Raw genomic sequence first — 18,681 nt, forward strand, 5'->3', positions numbered from 1 at the left:
GTCAGCTTCATCCGGATCTCAGTGTTGCTTGTTTGTTTTAAATGCCAGACCTTCTTAATAGATCAGTGTTTTGTGTGGAGTTTTTCTTCTCGCCCTGGAACTCAATGAGCAACCTACTAAAGAACTGCAATATAGAATTCTAAGAATTCTCCTGATCCCTGACACAATAAAGAATCATTGTGAGTAGAAAGAACTTCATGGGAGATGCCCTAAATGTCATCAGTAAAAGTGCCTCATTTATTCTACACAGCACAGGAAGCTCACAGAAAGGACACTTCTGAAGACGTGGATAATCTATCTCGGACCTCTCAGCTCAGTAGATAGACAGTCAAGAGGTCAAGCAACCTCAGGTGGATATGCTGCCCCAGTCAAAAAGGTTCTAGGGAATGAAGAGCTAGGTAAATGCCTTTTTTTAAAAGAATAAGTTTATCTTCTTTTAAAACTATTTGAACTCACCTGAATGCAAAGAAAGTCCAAAAGGGAGAGGATTTGTGTAAATGTATGGCTGATATTTTGCTGTACGGGAGAAACTGGGCTTCCCAGGTGGCACCAGTGGTAAAGAACCCGCCTGCCACTGCAGAAGAAGCGTGAGAGAGTGGGTTCGACCCCTTGGTCAGGAAGTTCCTCTCGGGGAGGAGCACAGCAACCTACCCTAGTATTCTTACTTCAAGAATCCCATGGATAGCAGAGCCTGCTGGGCTATGGTATACAAGGTCAAAAAGAGTCTGAAGCGACTTTGCACACGTGGTAGAAATTAACACAACATTGTAAAGCAACAATACTCCAATAAAAAATAATTTTTAAAAAAGAAAAAAACTCAAAAAAGTGTGTTTAAGGGAAAAAGCCCCATAAAAATATTTTATTAGTGACCACCGGAGGATATGTAATTACTGAAACTAAATGGTTGGCCCTGGTGCCTTTAGTCACTGACTTGACTATTGTTGGACTGTTTTAATGATTTCAGAGATCTTTACTATCCTTTAAACTTGTTGGAAATAACCCATGTAGGCCCATTTTGTAGAAGGACAAGCTGGGAGGTGACTTGAGTTTGCATGATTGCCTAGCTCAATTATAATGCTGTCCAGTATGACACACAGGACAGTGGAGCCCGGCATGCCACAGTCCATGGGGTTTCAGAGAGTTGGACATGACTGAACAACAACAAAGGACGACAGGACTGGGAATGGGCAGAGCTTTCTAGAATAGCACAAGGATTGTTGTTGTTGAGTTGCTGAGTCGTATCTGACACTTTGCGATCCCGTGGACTGCAGCACAACGGGCTTCCCTGTCCTTCACCATCTCCCTGAGTTTGCTCAAACTCATGCCCATCCAACCATCTCATCCTCTGTCATCCCTTTTCCTCTTTCCCTCAGTCTTTCCCAGCATCAGGGTATTTGCCAGTGAGTTGGCACTTCACATCAGGTGGCCAGACTATTAGAGCTTCCACCTCAGCAACAGTCCTTCCAGTGAATATTAAGGGTTGATTCCCTTTAGGATTGACTGGTTTGATCTCTTTGAGAGTTTCCAAGGGACTCTCAAGAGTCTTCGCCAGCACCACATTTCAAAAGGATCAATTCTGTAGTGCTCTGTCTTCGTTATGGTCCAACTCTCACATCCATACATGACTACTGGAAAAAACATAGCTTTGACTAGACAGACCTTTGTTGGCAAAGTGTGATGTCTCTGCTTTTTAATATGCTGTCTAGGTTGGTCATAGCTTTTCTTCCAAGGAACAAGCATCTTTTAATTTTATGGCTGCAGTCACTGTCCACAGTGATTCTGGAGCCCAAGAAAATAAAATCTGTCACTGTTTCCACTTTTTCCCCATCTATTTGCCAGGAAGTGATGGGACTGGATGCCATGACCTTAGTTTTCTGAATGTTGAGTTTTAAGCCAACTTTTTCACTCTCCTCTTTCACTTTCATCAAGAGGCTTTTTAGCTCCTCTTCATTTTCTGCCATAAGGGTGGTGTCATCTGCATATCTGAGGTGATTGATTGATATTTCTCCCGGTAATCTTGATTCCAGCTTGTGCTTCATCCAGGTCAGTGTTTCTCATGATGTACTCTGCGTATAAGTTAAATAAGTAGGGTGACAATATATAGCCTTGATGTACTCCTTTTCTGTTTTGGAACCAGTCTGTTGTTCCATATCCAGTTCTAACTGTTGCTTCCTGACCTGCATACAGATTTCTCAAGAGGCAGGTCAGGTGGTCTGATATTCCCATCTCTTGAAGAGTTTTCCACAGTTTATTGTGATCCACACAGTCAAAGGCTTTGGCATAGTCAATAAAGCAGAAATAGATGTTTTTCTGGAACTCTCTTGCTTTTTCCATGATCCAGCAGATGTTGGCAATTTGATCTCTGGTTCCTCTGCCTTTTCTAAAACCAGCTTGAATATCCGGTTCATATATTGTTGAAGCCTGGCTTGGATAATTTTGAGCATTATTTTACTAGCGTGGGAGATGAGTGCAGTTGTGCGGTAGTTTGAGCTTTCTTTGGGATTGGAATGAAAACTGACCTTTTCCAGTCCTGTGGCCACTGCTGAGCTTTCTGCCACTGGAGTGGTTTTATCTGCATATCTCAGGATATGCACAAGGATAAAGGCTTGTGCTTCTATGTATCAGTGGTCATCTTCTTAGATGCCCAGTGAGAGTTTGGCTAAATAGGTTCTATTAGCACTACTGAAACAACTGACTAGTTTACTTTATTGTAAGTAATAAAAGAAAAGTATGGCTTAATTAAAGTGTATAGAGCTTTGATTAATGATGCCTTTCTTTCCTTAAAACCTATACTCTTATTAGTCAGGCCCACAAGATAGATAAAAGAAAAGCCCTATCAGCTAAATCCATTGAAATGGTTCATCTGTTTGGCAAACCACACACAGTTTTTTCTAAGCAAGTGTTCACTTGAACACATCTCAGCCTCAGAAATACAGTTTAGGATAGTGATCATCAAGCAGTAACATTTAAGAAGTATCTCTTATTTCATTAGTGTGAAAAGACAGTTTGGCATTTGGGTCACCATAGCTTAGAGAAATCAACCCACAGACAATTAAAATCTGCAGTAATCACAGTCAGATGTAGAAATGGAACCACTCATCAGATATGACCTGCTAATTTTCCTTTCCATTTAAAGGCAAATATCACTAGGTAGAACTAGGTGTATGGTGAGCTGTGAGGTTTTATATGTCCCTAGATTGTTGGCTCAACCACAAGCTTGTCAGAAGCTCACGAATGGCATCTCTATTAGTTGCAAATGTTTTCTGCTCTAGCTTCTGAAATGAAGCTATTTGGGTCATCCTTGGGGGAAGTCAGCTGGAGGCTGCCCAGAAAGAGCAGGAGGAGGACAGGAAGGGCCGAGTGGCGCCATCACAGCCCCACCAGCCTTGGCCACCTACTTCCTTAGAAGCACCTTCCCTGAAACAAGAAGCACTGAGCTAACTGTGTGCTGACGTGATGCCCCAAGGGCAGTCCCTCCTGGCCGGGGTCGGGGAGGGGCGATGGGGTGCTGGCGCCCCTGCCTCCTGGAGTGGGGTCTGCCGTAGTGGGTGAAGTCACCCAGTTTTCCAGGAGGCCCCGGGCACTCCTGAAAGGTACCGTGTGGCTTCAGACCATGGGGCTGCACATGCTTATCTTTACCTGGCCTGCGCTGCCCACTCTGAGGGCCTTTTAGACAACCTGAAACACAGACCTGCTTCATTCCTGAGACGTGTTCACACAGAAGGGCCAAGCCCCTACCGGTGTACCGACACTTGACATATGAGTTTTTACATAGAAGCCCAACCCGCCCCCCCTTAAACTATGAGCTAATCAGACTGCAGAGAGTCATGGTTCATAAATCCATCGTGTAGGCCTCCAGTGACTGCAGACTTCCCAGACGACCACGTATCGTATTTCCCCACCTAATTGCGGATCCCTCTAATCACATCTATTACAGCTTTCATGTTAGGCTGTGCATTCTTTCAAGGAGGAAATGGCTGTCAGTGGCTAAAGAACTATTGATGGGCCTTATATTTTATGATGGATAATGTCAGAGAATTACAGGAAGGTATAACACATGGGGGTGGGGAGGTACTCAAGGGCTCGTCACAATCATTTTCTGCATGTCTCAGGGACACTAAATTGTTGTTTTTATAAAAACTGCCTTCCCATCAAGTTTTCTCCATTCTGGTAAACCCGAGACTACCCTGAAACAGCATAATTAAAACATATGATACCACTTTGCTAGTGGATAGTTAGTGGTTATGTTTTTTTAAGAGAAACTGCTTTATATTTTTCTCTGACGATAAAGTAATATATTTTCATCATTAAAGAAGTTTTATGTGCTCAGTCACATCCGACTCTTTGCAGCCCCATGGACGATAGCCCGCCAGGTTCCTCTGTCCCTGGGATTTTCCAGGCAAGAAGAAACTGGAGCAGGTTGCCATTTCCTACTCCAGAGGATCTCCCTGACTCAGGGATCGAACCCACATCTCTTGCGTCTGCTGCATTGGCAAGTGGATTCTTTATCAGTGTGCCACCTGGGAAGCTTACAGACCATCTATTAAAAGATGATATGCACTATCCACCCAGACAGAGAACAGACCTCACAAAATATCTCCACCCAGTTTCCACTCATGTGGACGAGTGCAAATTTAGTTCCAGTACCATTTTATCACAGTAGACCAGACATAGGTTAAGTGCTCTATCTGAGACATCCCCTGGTCACTATGTCTTGTTACTGTTCCCTGTGTCATGGGAGGACACAGTAGGGGCAGGCAGAGGCTACAGTTAGAACGTGGCTGAGTCTGAATTGGAACCCAAGGTTCTGATTGGTGTGCTAAGCTCTCGACCCCCCGTTGTATTAGTTTTAAAAAATATCCCAATTCCTTAAGAATGATTAACAAACAAGAGTTTTTGTCACTTTAAAAAACAGTTGCACCTTTTATTTTCAGTGTCCATTTTGCTTCTACTTTTTAATGGTGTCCATTCCTTTTATCAATATTTTTGGAGTGGCTGATGAATGCTTTTGTCTCCTTGAAATGCCGTCCTTTTTCTTGGTGCCCCAACTCTTGAGGACTCTCAGATGACTTATCAGTTGAATTTCTTAAATAATATGTGCAAGTAGAAATGACAGGGTCGTGCAACTCACAACAGTGTCTTTATCCAGGATGGTTGTGAACGCAGAATAACGTCAGGATTCACTTCTCAGAGACGGTAAGTTTCCCTTCCTGCAAGCAGATATCCTGGATTGACAGCTGATGGCCTAATTAGCCTTCAACCTTCTTGTAGCTTCTTGTAGAGTCCTACAGATTGATTCAAAGTAGGAAGTAGGTTCTACTGTCCCTTAGGGTGCCTGGCTCCGCCTGCCTGTCTCTGTTCACTTCCCTGAATGGCTTCTCTCCGGTGAAAATGGAAAAGGCCATCAGAAAATGCCCCATCTGCTTTTATGTTTTCCTCTTTGGAAGGAACTTGAATCCTTTGCTAGCTCATTTTCAAACTTAGATGATGTTCAGGAAACATCATACCCTAGTGTGGGACCACGTAAACAATATTTGTATACTGACCAACATTTACATAAAATAATATAGCTAACGTTTACAGAGGACTTACTACATGCCAGACACCATAAGTGACTGCATTGAGCACTTAACCCTTTTTATGTATTTGTTTATTTGGCTTTGCCGTGTCTTCATTGCAGTGCATGGGATCTTCAGTCTTCGTCGAGGCATGCCAGATCTTTAGTTGTGTGGCATGTGGGATCTAGTGCCCTGTCTAGGGATTGAACCCGAGCCCCCTGCGTTGGGAGCTTGGACTCTTAGCCACTGGACTACCAGCAAAATTTCAGCACTGGGACTGGCTCCCTTGGATATTATGATGGTTTTAGTGATAAGATAGGGTTATATTTAACCCCTAAACACTCAAGCACCTCAAGACTTTTGCCTTTCTGCCCTTTTTTTAATCCCACTGTGCTAAGCAAATCTTTGTTGGGCTGCAGGTTCTTGACCTTGAAATACAGAGGTGTGGAAATACAGAATAGTTGGTTTTGAAGGTCTTTTCCACCCTCAGCCTTTCCCAAGTGCATGAATCTACTTAGGGCACCACCTCAAGGCTGGGAACCATCTCTTCTCCTCTTACACTTCATCACGACACTCGCCACCTTTGTCCTCTGGCCAACCTTCATATTCACCATGACAGTGCTTCAGCTAAAGGACACCAGAGTCACACAGAGAGTTCCCGCAAGAAAAGCCGCAGAGGTCCTTATGCACAAAAGGCTTGGACGCTGAGGGTCTGGACAGAGCCAGGCAGCTCCTGCTGGGTCTCAGGCCCTGCCGAGCACCTGCAGAGGCAGCCGGACTCCCGTCTTTCTGGTGGTTCATGGCCTGAGAACCAGATGTGAATGGGTTATAACTTATTCATGACTAGAATCTAAAATAGCTTGTTATAACTAATTCACAGCACCACGTGAGTACTGGGTGTGCTATTTTTTTTTTTTCAGATTCTAAAATTATTACCCTATTTCCACAAGCTTTGTGTGGAGCAAAAAAGATAGGTCTACTTTCGATCACCCAGGAACAAAGAAATGTCCCATTTTTAAATGGTGAGACCCTTCCCTAACAAAGATACTCCATTTCTTTTAGTCTAAGAAGTGTGGTCCAGGGATACTTTAAAATATTGCTTCTGGCATGTGAAGAAATTACGGGATGAGGTCATGTTCGAATCAGCACTGTGGCAGTGCTTTTTTATTAATGCCCTGTAATTCTTGTTGAGATTCCCCACTCAGCACCCTCGGGAAGCCGTAGAAAAGTATCCGAAGCTCGTACATAATGCAGGAAGGAGTGCAGACATGGAGAAGAGGGGCTCACAGGGGTGGGCGGTGGTTTGCCAGGAGCAGTGTAGACTGCAGGACCGGTGTGCAGAGCCCCGTGCTGGGGTGCGGAGTGGGGCAGACGCCGAGGGTGAGAGGCCAGCAGCGTAGGTGTGCCGGGGGAGGCTGAGCGGAGGCAGCTGGCAGGCAGGGCCTCTGGGAACGTGGAGTTGGACCCCAAGAACGTCAGAGGGATATGACACGATCAGGGCTATGCCTTGAGAGGAGAACATAGGCAAGATGTGAGTGTGCCTAGGAGAGCTGTCAAAGCAAAAGCAAGGTACCTGTTTAAAAGGAGAAAAGATGAATCTGGCTCAAGTGCCTCCGCCACTGGAGTCCCAGAGCCATTTCTGGCTGCTGGTGGCCGAGCTGAGGCACTGCTTTTGGCCCCAGAACAGGCTCTGTGCTGACGCGGCCCCCGAGGGCTCCTGTGAGCCTGGCCTTGGACAGGGAGAGAGGGATGGTGGCCCCGGCTCCTGGACTGGGCACAGGCCAAGGATCAGGACGCACGCGTCACGTGACAGTACCTCGTCGTCTCTTCCTGTGCTGCCTGGCTGCTTTCCAAAGAAAGGCTGGCTAGGCCTAGAACGCCCTCGCCCATTTCCTGGAAACCCTGGCTGGTATTAAGAGCAAGACTCAGGACTTCCCCAGTGGGGCAGTGGTTAAGACCCCTCACTACCAATGCAGGGGGTATGGGGTTCGATCCCTGGTAGGGATCGAGTGGTGTGGTCAAAAAAAAAAAAAATTGTTGGTGAGTTCTTCTGCTGTGTTGGATGGACAGCAGAGCCTTCTCGGTCATTGACTGTCTCACCTGAGTGTAGGCAGTGGTGACTCTTGCCTGTGTCAGCAGTGGTGCTCCAGGCCCATCCTGGTGGTCTGCCAGGGGTTGCGGGGAGGCGGTGGGGACTGCATCCCTTCCGGCCAAGACGCTCCTGCAACGGACGGTGCTCCTTTCCCCCTCGGCCACAGAGCACTACGAGACATGTGCTTTGTGGAGAGCATCTGAATCCCTGAATGAAACTGAGATCCACGCACAGGACCCAAGGGCGAGGAGCAAGGCTCAGATGCGGCATTTCTCGAACTACCCTTTCACTTGTGGGTAGGTAGAAGGTTTCTGTTTTCCCCCAGAGGGGTGTTTGTGAAGTGACATAAGTGGTGGGAAAGCACTCTTTGTGCTCGTGTGGGCAGAGACAGTTCCATAAATAAGATCCTAATGTCATCACTTATACAGTAAAGCCCTGGAAGGGAGGAAGGGACATTAGTTGTGAGTTCAGTTGACAACTGGACGTGAGCTACTGATGGGCCATTTGTCCTCAGGCCGAGACAGAGCAGACCCAGCAAGGTCGGGGTCCTCACGTCTCTCTGAGAACCATCACGGAGAGCATGTCATCACCAGGAGATGATGTTAATGTCCCTCCCCACTCTGGGAAGCTGTCGCGGCCTGGTGCCAGCCTTTATAGAACTCAGCCCTTTTCAAGTGTTAAGTTTCTGAACATGTAGAGCAAACAGCAAATTCACAGAGATTTACTTCCCTAGTGAATTTGCCAAAGTGGGAGAAACACATGGATGTGGCCTAACCTCCAAACACAAGGTAACCGGTTCCGCAGGTGGGCCCACTTTGAGATGCCCAAGGCGTCTGCTTCTGCCAGGGTTCCCTGGGGAAGATGTGGGTGGAGGGCAGGCTTGCCCTCTGACTGCTACCCCGGCCGGAACCTCATCCTCCACAGCGAGGACTGCATCTCCCAGGGGAGAAGAGGGCCCGTGGCCAGGCCACGCTGCCTTTGACCAGGCAAATAACTGTAAAATTGCCGATGGCTCCTGGTAACACTGAGAGAAGAAACGGGATTGCCTCGAGACAAAAAGCTGCAGTACAAAGAGCCCACAACATGTAGTATGTGCCCTTTTGACCCGAAAAATGCAGTGTTTTGGCAACCACGCTTTATGGATGTCACCCTCCATTACTGGCTGACACAGCTGAGGGGGCCTGAGTCCCTTTGCTCAAGCCGGATGCATTATTCATCTTCAGCAGACGCCTCTGTTTTCCCTTCATCCGTCGCACTGACCCTTTCAGGGAGGGGTCACGAATGCTCCTTCATGTCTCTGAATCCCATAGCGCCTCAGAGATGCTGAATTCAGCCTCCCAGGACCGATTCCATCCCTTCCTCCAGACTGTCTGCGTCTCTCAGCTGCGTCTCCTTGATCTAAACAGGATGCTTCTGTAGCTTCATTCATGTCAGCTTCTTGGAAGGATTAAGTCGTTGCGGCGATTCCATGTCATCAGTAGCCAAGGAGATGACATTAAACCATTACCTTCTCTCTTTTAAAATATTTATTTTATATTATTTATTCGGCTGTGCCAGGTCCTAGTTGCATCACGTCAGATGTTTAGTTGTGCCATGTGAACTCTTAGTTGCAGCATGTAGGATCTAGTTCCCTGACCAGGGATGGAACCCAGACCCTCTGCACTGAGAGCACGGAGTCAGCCACTGGACCACCAGGGCAGTCCCAAACCATCACCTTCTTTTAAAACAGCAGCAACTCTCTATTCTCCGGAAGTCAGTGATACCATTTACCTCTTTGTGCTGATGAGAAAATCATGTATTGACAGTAATTTGGATCCCATTAGGAGATGACACTTGTGTCCTTGGACCTAAGTGAGCCTGTCTCTCTCGTGGACATCCAACAACCAGAGGATGCCCTGCCCAGATGGTATCTCCTCTTCTGGGCCTTTTAAGTCAGGGTAGGTTGTGGAAGAAGAGACACCAGCATCCAGATGGAGTATCACAGGGCTGAAAAACCCTTGTCCTCCAACTGCCAGAGCTCCAGACAGAGCCGGCTTTGCCCATCACACACTCACACTCCCCTGTCTGTCTTGTGTCCCTTCTTCTCCAGACTGCCTGCCCACGTGAATGGGAAGCTTCGAAGGCACACTTTTATTTCTGTAGTTATGGTAATGAATTACTGAATAACAGATTTAGCGCAGTTCAAGTCGCTGACTCATGAAGGCAGATAGAATGTGAATGCTTATTTAAATCATTGAATTTGTTACAAGTAAAACATGTTTTAATATGTATTATTTGGCCGCCTTGGGTCTTAGTGGTGGCACACCGATCTTCATTGTGGCTCAGGGGCTGCTCTAGTTGTGGCATGGGTTTAGTTGCCCCTTGGCATGTGGGATTCTTAGTTCCCCAACCAGGGATTGAACCCGAGCATGCATGCTCAGCCACTTCAGTAGTGTCGGACTCTTTTGCTACCCCGTGGACTATAGCCCGGCAGGCTCCTCTGTCCTTGAGGTTCTTCAGGCAAGGATACTGGAGTGGGTAGCTGTACCTGCCTCCAGAAGATCTTCCTGGCCTAGGGATCAAACCCAGGTCTCCTGAATTGCAGGCAGATCCTTTACCACTTGAGCTGCCAGGGAAGCCAGGGATTGAACCCGAGTGCCCTTCATTGGTAAACAGATTCTTAACCACTAGACCACTGGTGACGTCCCCACAAGTAAGATTGAACCCCATGCTGTGATGTGGAAAAGGGGCCACATTTCCAGTCCCCTCCCTGCTCCTGACAATACGTCATCAGTTCAGTTCAGTCACTCAGTCGAGTCTGACTCTTTGCGACCCCATGAATCACAGCACGCCAGGCCTCCCTGTCCATCACCAACTCCCGGAGTTCACTCAGACTCACATCCATCGAGTCAGTGATGCCATCCAGCCATCTCATCCTCGGTCGTCCCCTTCTCCTAGTGCCCCCAATCCCTCCCAGCATCAGAGTCTTTTCCAATGAGTCAGCTCTTCTCATGGGGTGGCCAAAGTACTGGAGTTTCAGCTTTAGCATCATTCCCTCCAAAGAAATCCCAGGGCTGATCTCCTTCAGAATGGACTGGTTGGATCTCCTTGCAGTCCAAGGGACTCTCAAGAGTCTTCTCCAACACCATAGTTCAAAAGCATCAATTCTTCACCTCTCAGCCTTCTTCACAGTCCAACTCTCACATCCATACATGACCACAGGAAAAACCATAGCCTTGACTAGACAGACTTTAGTCAGCAAAGTAATGTCTCTGCTTTTGAATATACTATCTAGGTTGGTCATAACTTTTCTTCCAAGGAGTAAGCGTCTTTTAATTTCATGGCTGCTGTCACCATCTGCAGTGATTTTGGAGCCCCCCAAAATAAAGTCTGACACTGTTTCTACTGTTTCCCCATCTATTTCCCATGAAGTGATGAGGCTGGATGCCATGATCTTCGTTTTCTGAATGTTGAGCTTTAAGCCAACTTTTTCACTCTCCACTTTAATCAAGAGGCTTTTTAGTTCCTCTTCACTTTCTACCATAAGGGTGGTGTCATCTGCATATCTGAGGTTGTTGATATTTCTCCCAGCAATCTTGATTCCAGCTTGTGTTTCTTCCAGTCCAGTGTTTCTCATGATGTACTCTGCATATAAGTTAAATAAGCAGGGTGACAATATACAGCCTTGATGTACTCCTTTTCCTATTTGGAACCAGTCTGTTGTTCCATGTCCAGTTCTAACTGTTGCTTCCTGACCTGCATACAGATTTCTCAAGAGGCAGGTTAGGTGGTCTGGTATTCCCATCTCTTGAAGAGTTTTCCACAGTTTATTGTGATCCACACAGTCAAAGGCTTTGGCATAGTCAGTAAAGCAGAAATAGATGTTTTTCTGGAACTCTCTTGCTTTTTCCATGATCCAGCAGATGTTGGCAATTTGATCTCTGATTCCCCTGCCTTTTCTAAAACCAGCTTGAACATCAGGAAGTTCACGGTTCACATATTGCTGAAGCCTGGCTTGGAGAATTTTGAGCATTACTTTGCTAGCATGTGAGATGAGTGCAATTGTGCAGTAGTTTGGGCATTCTGTGTCATTGCCTTTCTTTGGAATTGGAATGAAAACTGACCTTTTCCAGTCCTGTGGCCACTGCTGAGTTTTCCAAATTTGCTGACATATTGAGTGCAGCACTTTCACAGCATCATCTTTCAGGATTTGAAAGAGCTCAACTGGAATTCCATCACCTCCACTAGCTTTGTTCGTAGTGATGCTTTCTAAGGCCCACTTGACTTCACTTTCCAGGATGTGTGGCTCTAGGTGAGTGATCACACCATTGTGATTATCTGGGTCATGAAGATCTTTTTTGTACAGTTCTTCTGTGTATTCTTGCCACCTCTTAATATCTTCTGCTTCTGTTAGGTCCATACCATTTCTGTCCTTTATCGAGCCCATCTTTGCATGAAATGTTCCCTTGGTATCTCTAATTTTCTTGAAGAGATCTCTAGTCTTTCCCATTCTGTTCTTTTCCTCTATTTCTTTGCATTGATTGCTGAAGAAGGCTTTCTTATCTCTTCTTGCTATTCTTTGGAACTCTGCATTCAGATGCTTATATCTTTCCTTTTCTCCTTTGCTTTTCGCTTCTCTTCTTTTCACAGCTATTTGTAAGGCCTTCCCAGACAGCCATTTTGCTTTTTTGCATTTCTTTTCCATGTGGATGGTCTTGATCCCTGTTTCCTGTACAATGTCATGAACTTCATTCCATAGTTCATCAGGCACTCTATCAGATCTAGGCCCTTAAGTCTATTTCTCACTTCCACTGTATAATCAAGGGATTTTATTTAGGTCATACCTAAATGGACAGAATGTGGTCCACTGGAGAAGGGAATGGCAAACCATTTCAGTATTCTTGCCTTGAGAACCCCATGAACAGTATGAAAAGGCAAAATGATAGGATACTGAAAGAGGAACTCCCCAGGTCAGTAGGTGCCCAATATGCTACTGGAGATCAGTGGAGAAATAACTCCAGAAAGAATGAAGGGATGGAGCCAAAGCAAAAACAATACCCAGCTGTGGATGTGACTGGTGATAGAAGCAAGGTCCGATGCTGTAAAGAGCAATATTGCACAGGAACCTGGAATGTCAGGTCCATGAATCAAGGCAAATTGGAAGTGGTCAAACAAGAGATGGCAAGAGTGAACGTCGACATTCTAGGAATTGGCGAACTAAAATGGACTGGAATGGGTGAATTTAACTCAGATGACCATCATATCTACTACTACGGGCAGGAATCCCTCAGAAGAAATGGAGTAGCCATCATGGTCAACAAGAGAGTCCGAAATGCAGTACTTGGATGCAGTCTCAAAAATGACAGAATGATCTCTGTTCGTTTCCAAGGCAAACCATTCAATATCACAATAATCCAAGTCTATGCCCCAACCAGTAACGCTGAAGAAGCTGAAGTTGAATGGTTCTATGAAGACCTACAAGACCTTTTAGAACTAACACCCCAAAAAGATGTCCTTTTCATTATAGGGGACTGGAATACAAAAGTAGGAAGTCAAGAAACACCTGGAGTAACAGGCAGATTTGGCCTTGGAATGTGGAATGAAGCAGGGCAAAGACTAATAGAGTTTTGCCAAGAAAATGTACTGGTCATAACACAAGAGAAGACTCTACACATGGACATCACCAGATGGTCAACACTGAAATCAGATTGATTATATTCTTTGTAGCCAAAGATGGAGAAGCTCTATACAGTCAACAAAAACAAGACCAGGAGCTGACTGTGGCTCAGATCATGAACTCCTTATTACCAAATTCAGACTTAAATTGAAGAAAGTAGGGAAAACTGCTAGACCATTCAGGTATGACCTAAATCAAATCCCTTATGATTATACAGTGGAAGTGAGCAATAGATTTAAGGGCCTAGATCTGATAGAGTGCCTGATGAACTGTGGACGGAGGTTCGTGACATTGTACAGGAGACAGTATGTCACAGAAGCACATATTTATTTCTGGGCACCTCATTTGTATCATCAGTGCTGGACAAAACCATTTTGCAATTTTAGTGTATGGTGCTTTCTTTGCATAAGGCATGCCTTGAGAGGTGCAAAATTAAGTCAGAAGCTCGTGGAAACAAAGGCTCTCCAGCCCCAAAGGCCTCGAGCTCCCCTGGTGCCACACGCACGCTCGACAGCCTGGCGCTGGGGCCTACTGGTTTAGCAATTGCTGACAGCCGGCTTCTTAGGTGCCACGCTCTGAGCAAGGGCTTGGGATCCAGCGGTGACCCAACCTGCAGCCTGTGCATGGAGGCAGGAGATAGTTGGCTAGTTGTGGGCTGGTGGTGAAGGGCGGGAGGCATGACCGCACCCAGCCTGGGGCCAGGGCAGAAGTGAACTTGAGCCAAGAAGTAAAGACATGCCGACCTCAGCTCACAGGGAACGGTGGGCTGAAGGGAGGACACGAGAGGAGCCTTTTGGGCAGAGAAACCCAAGACAGGCCCCCAGGGTGCAGAGGCCAAGGCCCTGGAGGCTCACTGAGCCACTGGGTGCGGAGACCGCAGGGCTGGTCCCGGGGCTTTGTGAACCCACCCCACTCAGAGCCGTGGAAGGTTCTGTTAACATCACTCTGCTCCTCTGTGGGGACGGAATCGAGGAGGTGAGAGGGGACAGAGGGAGGGTTCTGTAGCGATCCAGGTGAGGGTGATGTGGCTTAGGCATAAGATGGAGAAAAACCAGTGGATTCGAGAACTGTTTTCAAAGTAGGGTCTCCAAGACACAGTAGTGGCTGCTCCAGGTGGCAGAGAAGATGGACAGCGAGGGGGTTTGGACACCCAGTCTGTTCTTTACCCACCTGGACCCACTAAGTTCTGGATGCAGTGTAAATGGTTTTTTTTCATCAAAGGCAAACCCTTAAAACATAGGCTCTGCTTTTTCCATTAGCCACATTAGCACAGATTTAGGTCTGTCCTTTTAAATTATTTCTGGCCGTGCTGCATGTGGGCTCTTAGTTCCCCGACTAGGGATCAAACCTGCACCTCTTCCATTGGAAGCTCAGTGTCTTAACCAGTGGACCAGCAGGCAAGTCCCAGGTCTGTCCTTTTAAAGAGGAGGACAACACATCTCCCCTGGAATTGCCACACGCAAAGCCCACCGTAATCCTAGGAGTGGATGTTCCCAGTGAGATGATGGAACTGATGCCAGAGTGACAGACTCAGGTCTGCTGAGCAGAAGTAAACCTGGCCATCCCAACCGAAAGCTCCAGGAGTGGCCCTACGTTCACGTCCCTTTGATGTCAAGGCCGTTCAGCTTTGGGACTCTCTGCAGCCCTTCATGGCTCACACCCTGGACTTGCCTTGCTCGGAGCTGGTGCCCTGTGAGGTCAGCATACTCCACATCCTGACCATGCCTTCAGGATCTCAGGCACCATGGGGCTACACTTAGAACCAGTGTCTGGCCCGGCAGTCGCGTACAAGAAGCTTGTGGCTGCAGCAGGGAGACAATTCCGAGGGTGGCAAAAACCTTCCTTGCTCCCACAGGCAGGCTGCTCTCGGCTCCTCCGAGAGCAGCTCTGGTGGATGGAAACTCGACTCTGGCGTGGCCTGCGGCCAGACCTTAGGTAGAGTTCCAGGCCTCCGAGGAGATCTGATCCACCTTCCATAGAGATGACTCTCTCATTTATTCAACCCGTTCCTTCTTACTGGATTTTGAGTTTGTTTCCTGACTCAGTTCTGACCGTAAACCGCAGTGCAACGACTATCCCTACAGCTCCATCTTCCTCACACGGAGGTTATTTCCCTCTGGTGGGTTCCTAGAAATGGAATTGCTAAGTCAGAGGGAAGATAAATTCTAAGGCTCCGGGCAACACTTTCCCAGATCGCTTCCTGTAATAAGGCGCAGTGAACACTCCCACCCAAAGCTGCGTGTTCTGTTTCCTCTTGTGTGTCTGCCTGTGTGTTCAGTCGCGTCCGACTCTTTGCGACCCCGTGGACTGTAGCCCGCCAGGCTCCTCTGTCTGTGGGATTCTCCAGGCAAGAACCCTGGAGTGGGTTGCCATTTCCTTCTCCAGGGGATCTTCCCGACCCGGGGTCTGAACCCGCGTCCTTTGCATTGGCAGGCGGGTTCTTTACCATTGGGCCACCAGGGAAGCCCCTCAGTTTGCTGTTAGTCACGGCTTTGTCTCGCCAGCTTCTCCCCAATAGGCATGTCTTTCTAGGATGTGCCGGTGGGCATCCTCCTCCCAGGCTCTGTCTGGTGCATCCTCCGTCCTTCCCTGCACATCTTCATTTTCCTTTGAAGGAGCTTTCTCTTGTGAATAAAAACACATGTCCTGGGGTTCTAAATACACCCCATTCTTAGCTCAAGAGTTGGGGTGTAAATTTTGCCATGGGACTTAAGAGATAACAGACTGAGCTTGGTGTCACCCACTGCGCTGTCACCTCTAGAGCAGCCCCTCAAGCCACACTGCTGCCCTACCACACACCCAGCCACCGGAAGCCCCCTGAGAGGTGGTGTTTCCCCTGGGGGGTGCTTGCCAGCCCAGCAGACTAGGAAGAAATCACCGTGAGGCTCTGTATTCACAGGAATAATTTATAGACAGATAATCCACATTTCATCCTTAGCATTTTTGCATTTTCCAGTGCTGTGCAAAGGTGTCTTGAATTACTCTGGTAGCCTTTCCAGAAAGGCTGGCTGACTTCACCACATTTCTCGAGTTACAGTCAGGCCAAGAGTCTGAGCCCTGAGTGAGCAGCTGATGATGGAGGCTGGAAGCTGAGGGGCGGGGAGTAGGGCAGGGTCTAAGTCTGGACTCCAGACTCCTCCTTGTGGCTCCGTGGGATCGTTCTCAGGAAATCAGAAGGAAAGAGAAGGGTCTGGTTGGGGGTGGCTCTCAAGTCTGTGAAGTCCTGGGGGTCTTCCCTCTGAAATGCCCCTTCATCTCCCTCCTACTCCTGGCCTGGCAGCTCTAGACATCACTTCCTCAGTACCTGGTTTTCCTGGAAGGAGGCAGCCAGTGCTTCATCTGCTCAAGGATGTCTTTCAGGAGTGAGTCTGGCCTCAATCGGTCGCAGTCGGGTAGCCCGTGGCGAGGCCAGGGTTTGGAATCAGGGAACCTTGTGTATCCGGAGCCAGGCCTCACACTGCCCTCCACCCCACAAAGCCACAGGGCGGGGGGTAGGGGGACAGGCAGCAGGCAGTGTCCTTTTCCTGCCTGTCACCCCGCGACCCTCCTGCCACCAGCCCCTGTGTCTCCCACAGGTCACCTGCATGTCAGCATGGCAGCCACAAACCTGGAGAACCAGTTACACAGTGCACAGAAGAACCTCTTGTTCCTTCAGCGGGAACACGCAAGCACGCTCAAGGGGCTGCACGCGGAGATCAGGCGGCTGCAGCAACATTGCACAGGTATGGGGGTGGGGGCACCCAGCAACCTTCAGGGACCAGGGCAGGGCAGGGGGGGCCAGTCCCAGAGCAAAGCAGAACCTGTCATCAAGACAATTTCACACTGGTTGCCTCCAGAGCTGTGCCAGAGGAGTGAGAAGGGGGTTTCACTTCCCTCCTCTGGGTGGTTAACCCTGTCATCACTGGAGTCCCTCTGAATGCCTTACCTCATCCTCTTTGCCGAGGCCACATGCACCAAGCATAAAGCTGGAAAGCCATTTCTCAGCTTACTGAGGACTTGGAAGGATCCAAGTGCAATGGTTAGAGTTTATTAATACATCTAGGAACCAATGATCAAAGTGTAACACACAGAGCAAGCTGCTTGGTAATTGTGGATGTTGGGGTACATATTAGGGGAAAGAAGGGTCCCCTCTGAACCCTAGTAAGGACAGTGGCCACTGATGGTTTCTGTTGTCACTTTTGCCTCTAATGCTGGCAATCCCTGCCCTGTCTGGGCAGGACCCTTGGGCTGATCATGGGATCAGTTCTGCATTTTCAGAGCAGATGAAGGTTTTGAATGTACAGTAATCATTCACAATGATTGTATATGATCTCCTTTTTAGATTTAACATATGAGCTGACAGTCAAGAGTTCGGATCAAACAGGTAAGAACTCCCTTCCCCAAATTTGATGCCACTGTTGTTTCCTATTGTGGCAGATGTTGGCGCCACCTGTTTTCACTAATGACACATACAGAAGAAAACACATGTGCTGTGAAGAGTTGCACGTGTGATCAGAGCTCTCCTGGGGGGGGGGGGAGGTGCAGTCTGGACTCCCTAGGGGTGAGGAGAGGCTGTCAGTGGGGCAGGAGGGGTGCGTGCTCTTAGTTATTTATTTTTTTTGATTGACACATGTATTTAGAGTGGGCTTCCCTGGTGGCTCAGACCGTAAAGAATCCACCTGCCATGCAAGAGACCCAAGTTCAATCCCTGGGTTGGGAAGATCCCCTGGAGAAGGGAATGGCTATCCACACCAGTATTCTTATCTGGAGAATTCCATGGACAGAGGAGCCTGGCGGGCTACAGTCCATGGAGTTGCAAAGAGTCAGACACAACCGGAGCGACAAACACTTCATTTAGAACGCCCATTCTCTGTGGGCTTCCCTGGTAGCTCAGTCAGTAAAGAATCTGCCTGCAGTGCAGGAGACCCAGGTTCAATCCCTGGGTCAGGAAGATACCCTGGCAAAGGAAATGGCAACCCACTCCAGTATCCTTGTCTGAAGAATTCCATGGACAGAAGAGCCTGGCAGGCTGCAGTCCATGGGGTCACAAAGAGTTGGGCATGACTGAGTGACTTTCACTGCACTTCTCTGCTTTTCTGGGTTCTCTGGGTTTTTTTTTTTTTTTTACAGTGAGTATGCATTCCTTCTGTAACCAAGAACGAGATGTGATATAAACCAGAAAGAAGAGATGGAGCAGGGTTCTGTCTGTGTTCAGCACAGGACCCGGCACAGCATGTGTGCTCTCTACAGACTGGTTGAACGAGAGGCCACATTGCTGGGTGGCCTCCAGAACAGCCTTGAACGCCTCTCTCTAGACTCTCGTCCCAGCAATGCTCCCCCAAAGCCAGAATCCTCAGGGACCCGCAAAGCTACCAGCCTGCTGGCAGCTGCGGCAG

At 47.9% G+C, this 18,681-nt stretch overlaps 1 protein-coding gene across 7 annotated transcripts in view; it reads left to right on the forward strand.

Moving 5' to 3' along the window:
* CCDC92 (coiled-coil domain containing 92) overlaps nt 1–18,681 on the forward strand; it is a 40,597-nt gene that overhangs the window by 19,598 nt on the left and 2,318 nt on the right. For 4 of the 7 annotated variants that reach the window (XM_069557662.1, XM_069557657.1, XM_069557658.1 and 1 more), the window contains 2 exons: nt 16,882–17,028; nt 17,628–17,669. In XM_069557662.1, the coding sequence (XP_069413763.1) occupies nt 16,899–17,028; nt 17,628–17,669 (172 nt within the window). In that variant the 5' untranslated portion in view covers nt 16,882–16,898. Of the gene's footprint in view, nt 1–5,149; nt 5,197–16,881; nt 17,029–17,627; nt 17,670–18,681 lie in introns of all 7 variants that reach the window. The other 3 variants (XM_069557660.1, XM_069557659.1, XM_069557661.1) reach the window with 1 other exon arrangement.

The sequence above is a fragment of the Ovis canadensis genome, chromosome 17 (genome assembly GCF_042477335.2).
Source record: "Ovis canadensis isolate MfBH-ARS-UI-01 breed Bighorn chromosome 17, ARS-UI_OviCan_v2, whole genome shotgun sequence".
NCBI classification, from domain to species: Eukaryota; Metazoa; Chordata; class Mammalia; order Artiodactyla; family Bovidae; genus Ovis; species Ovis canadensis.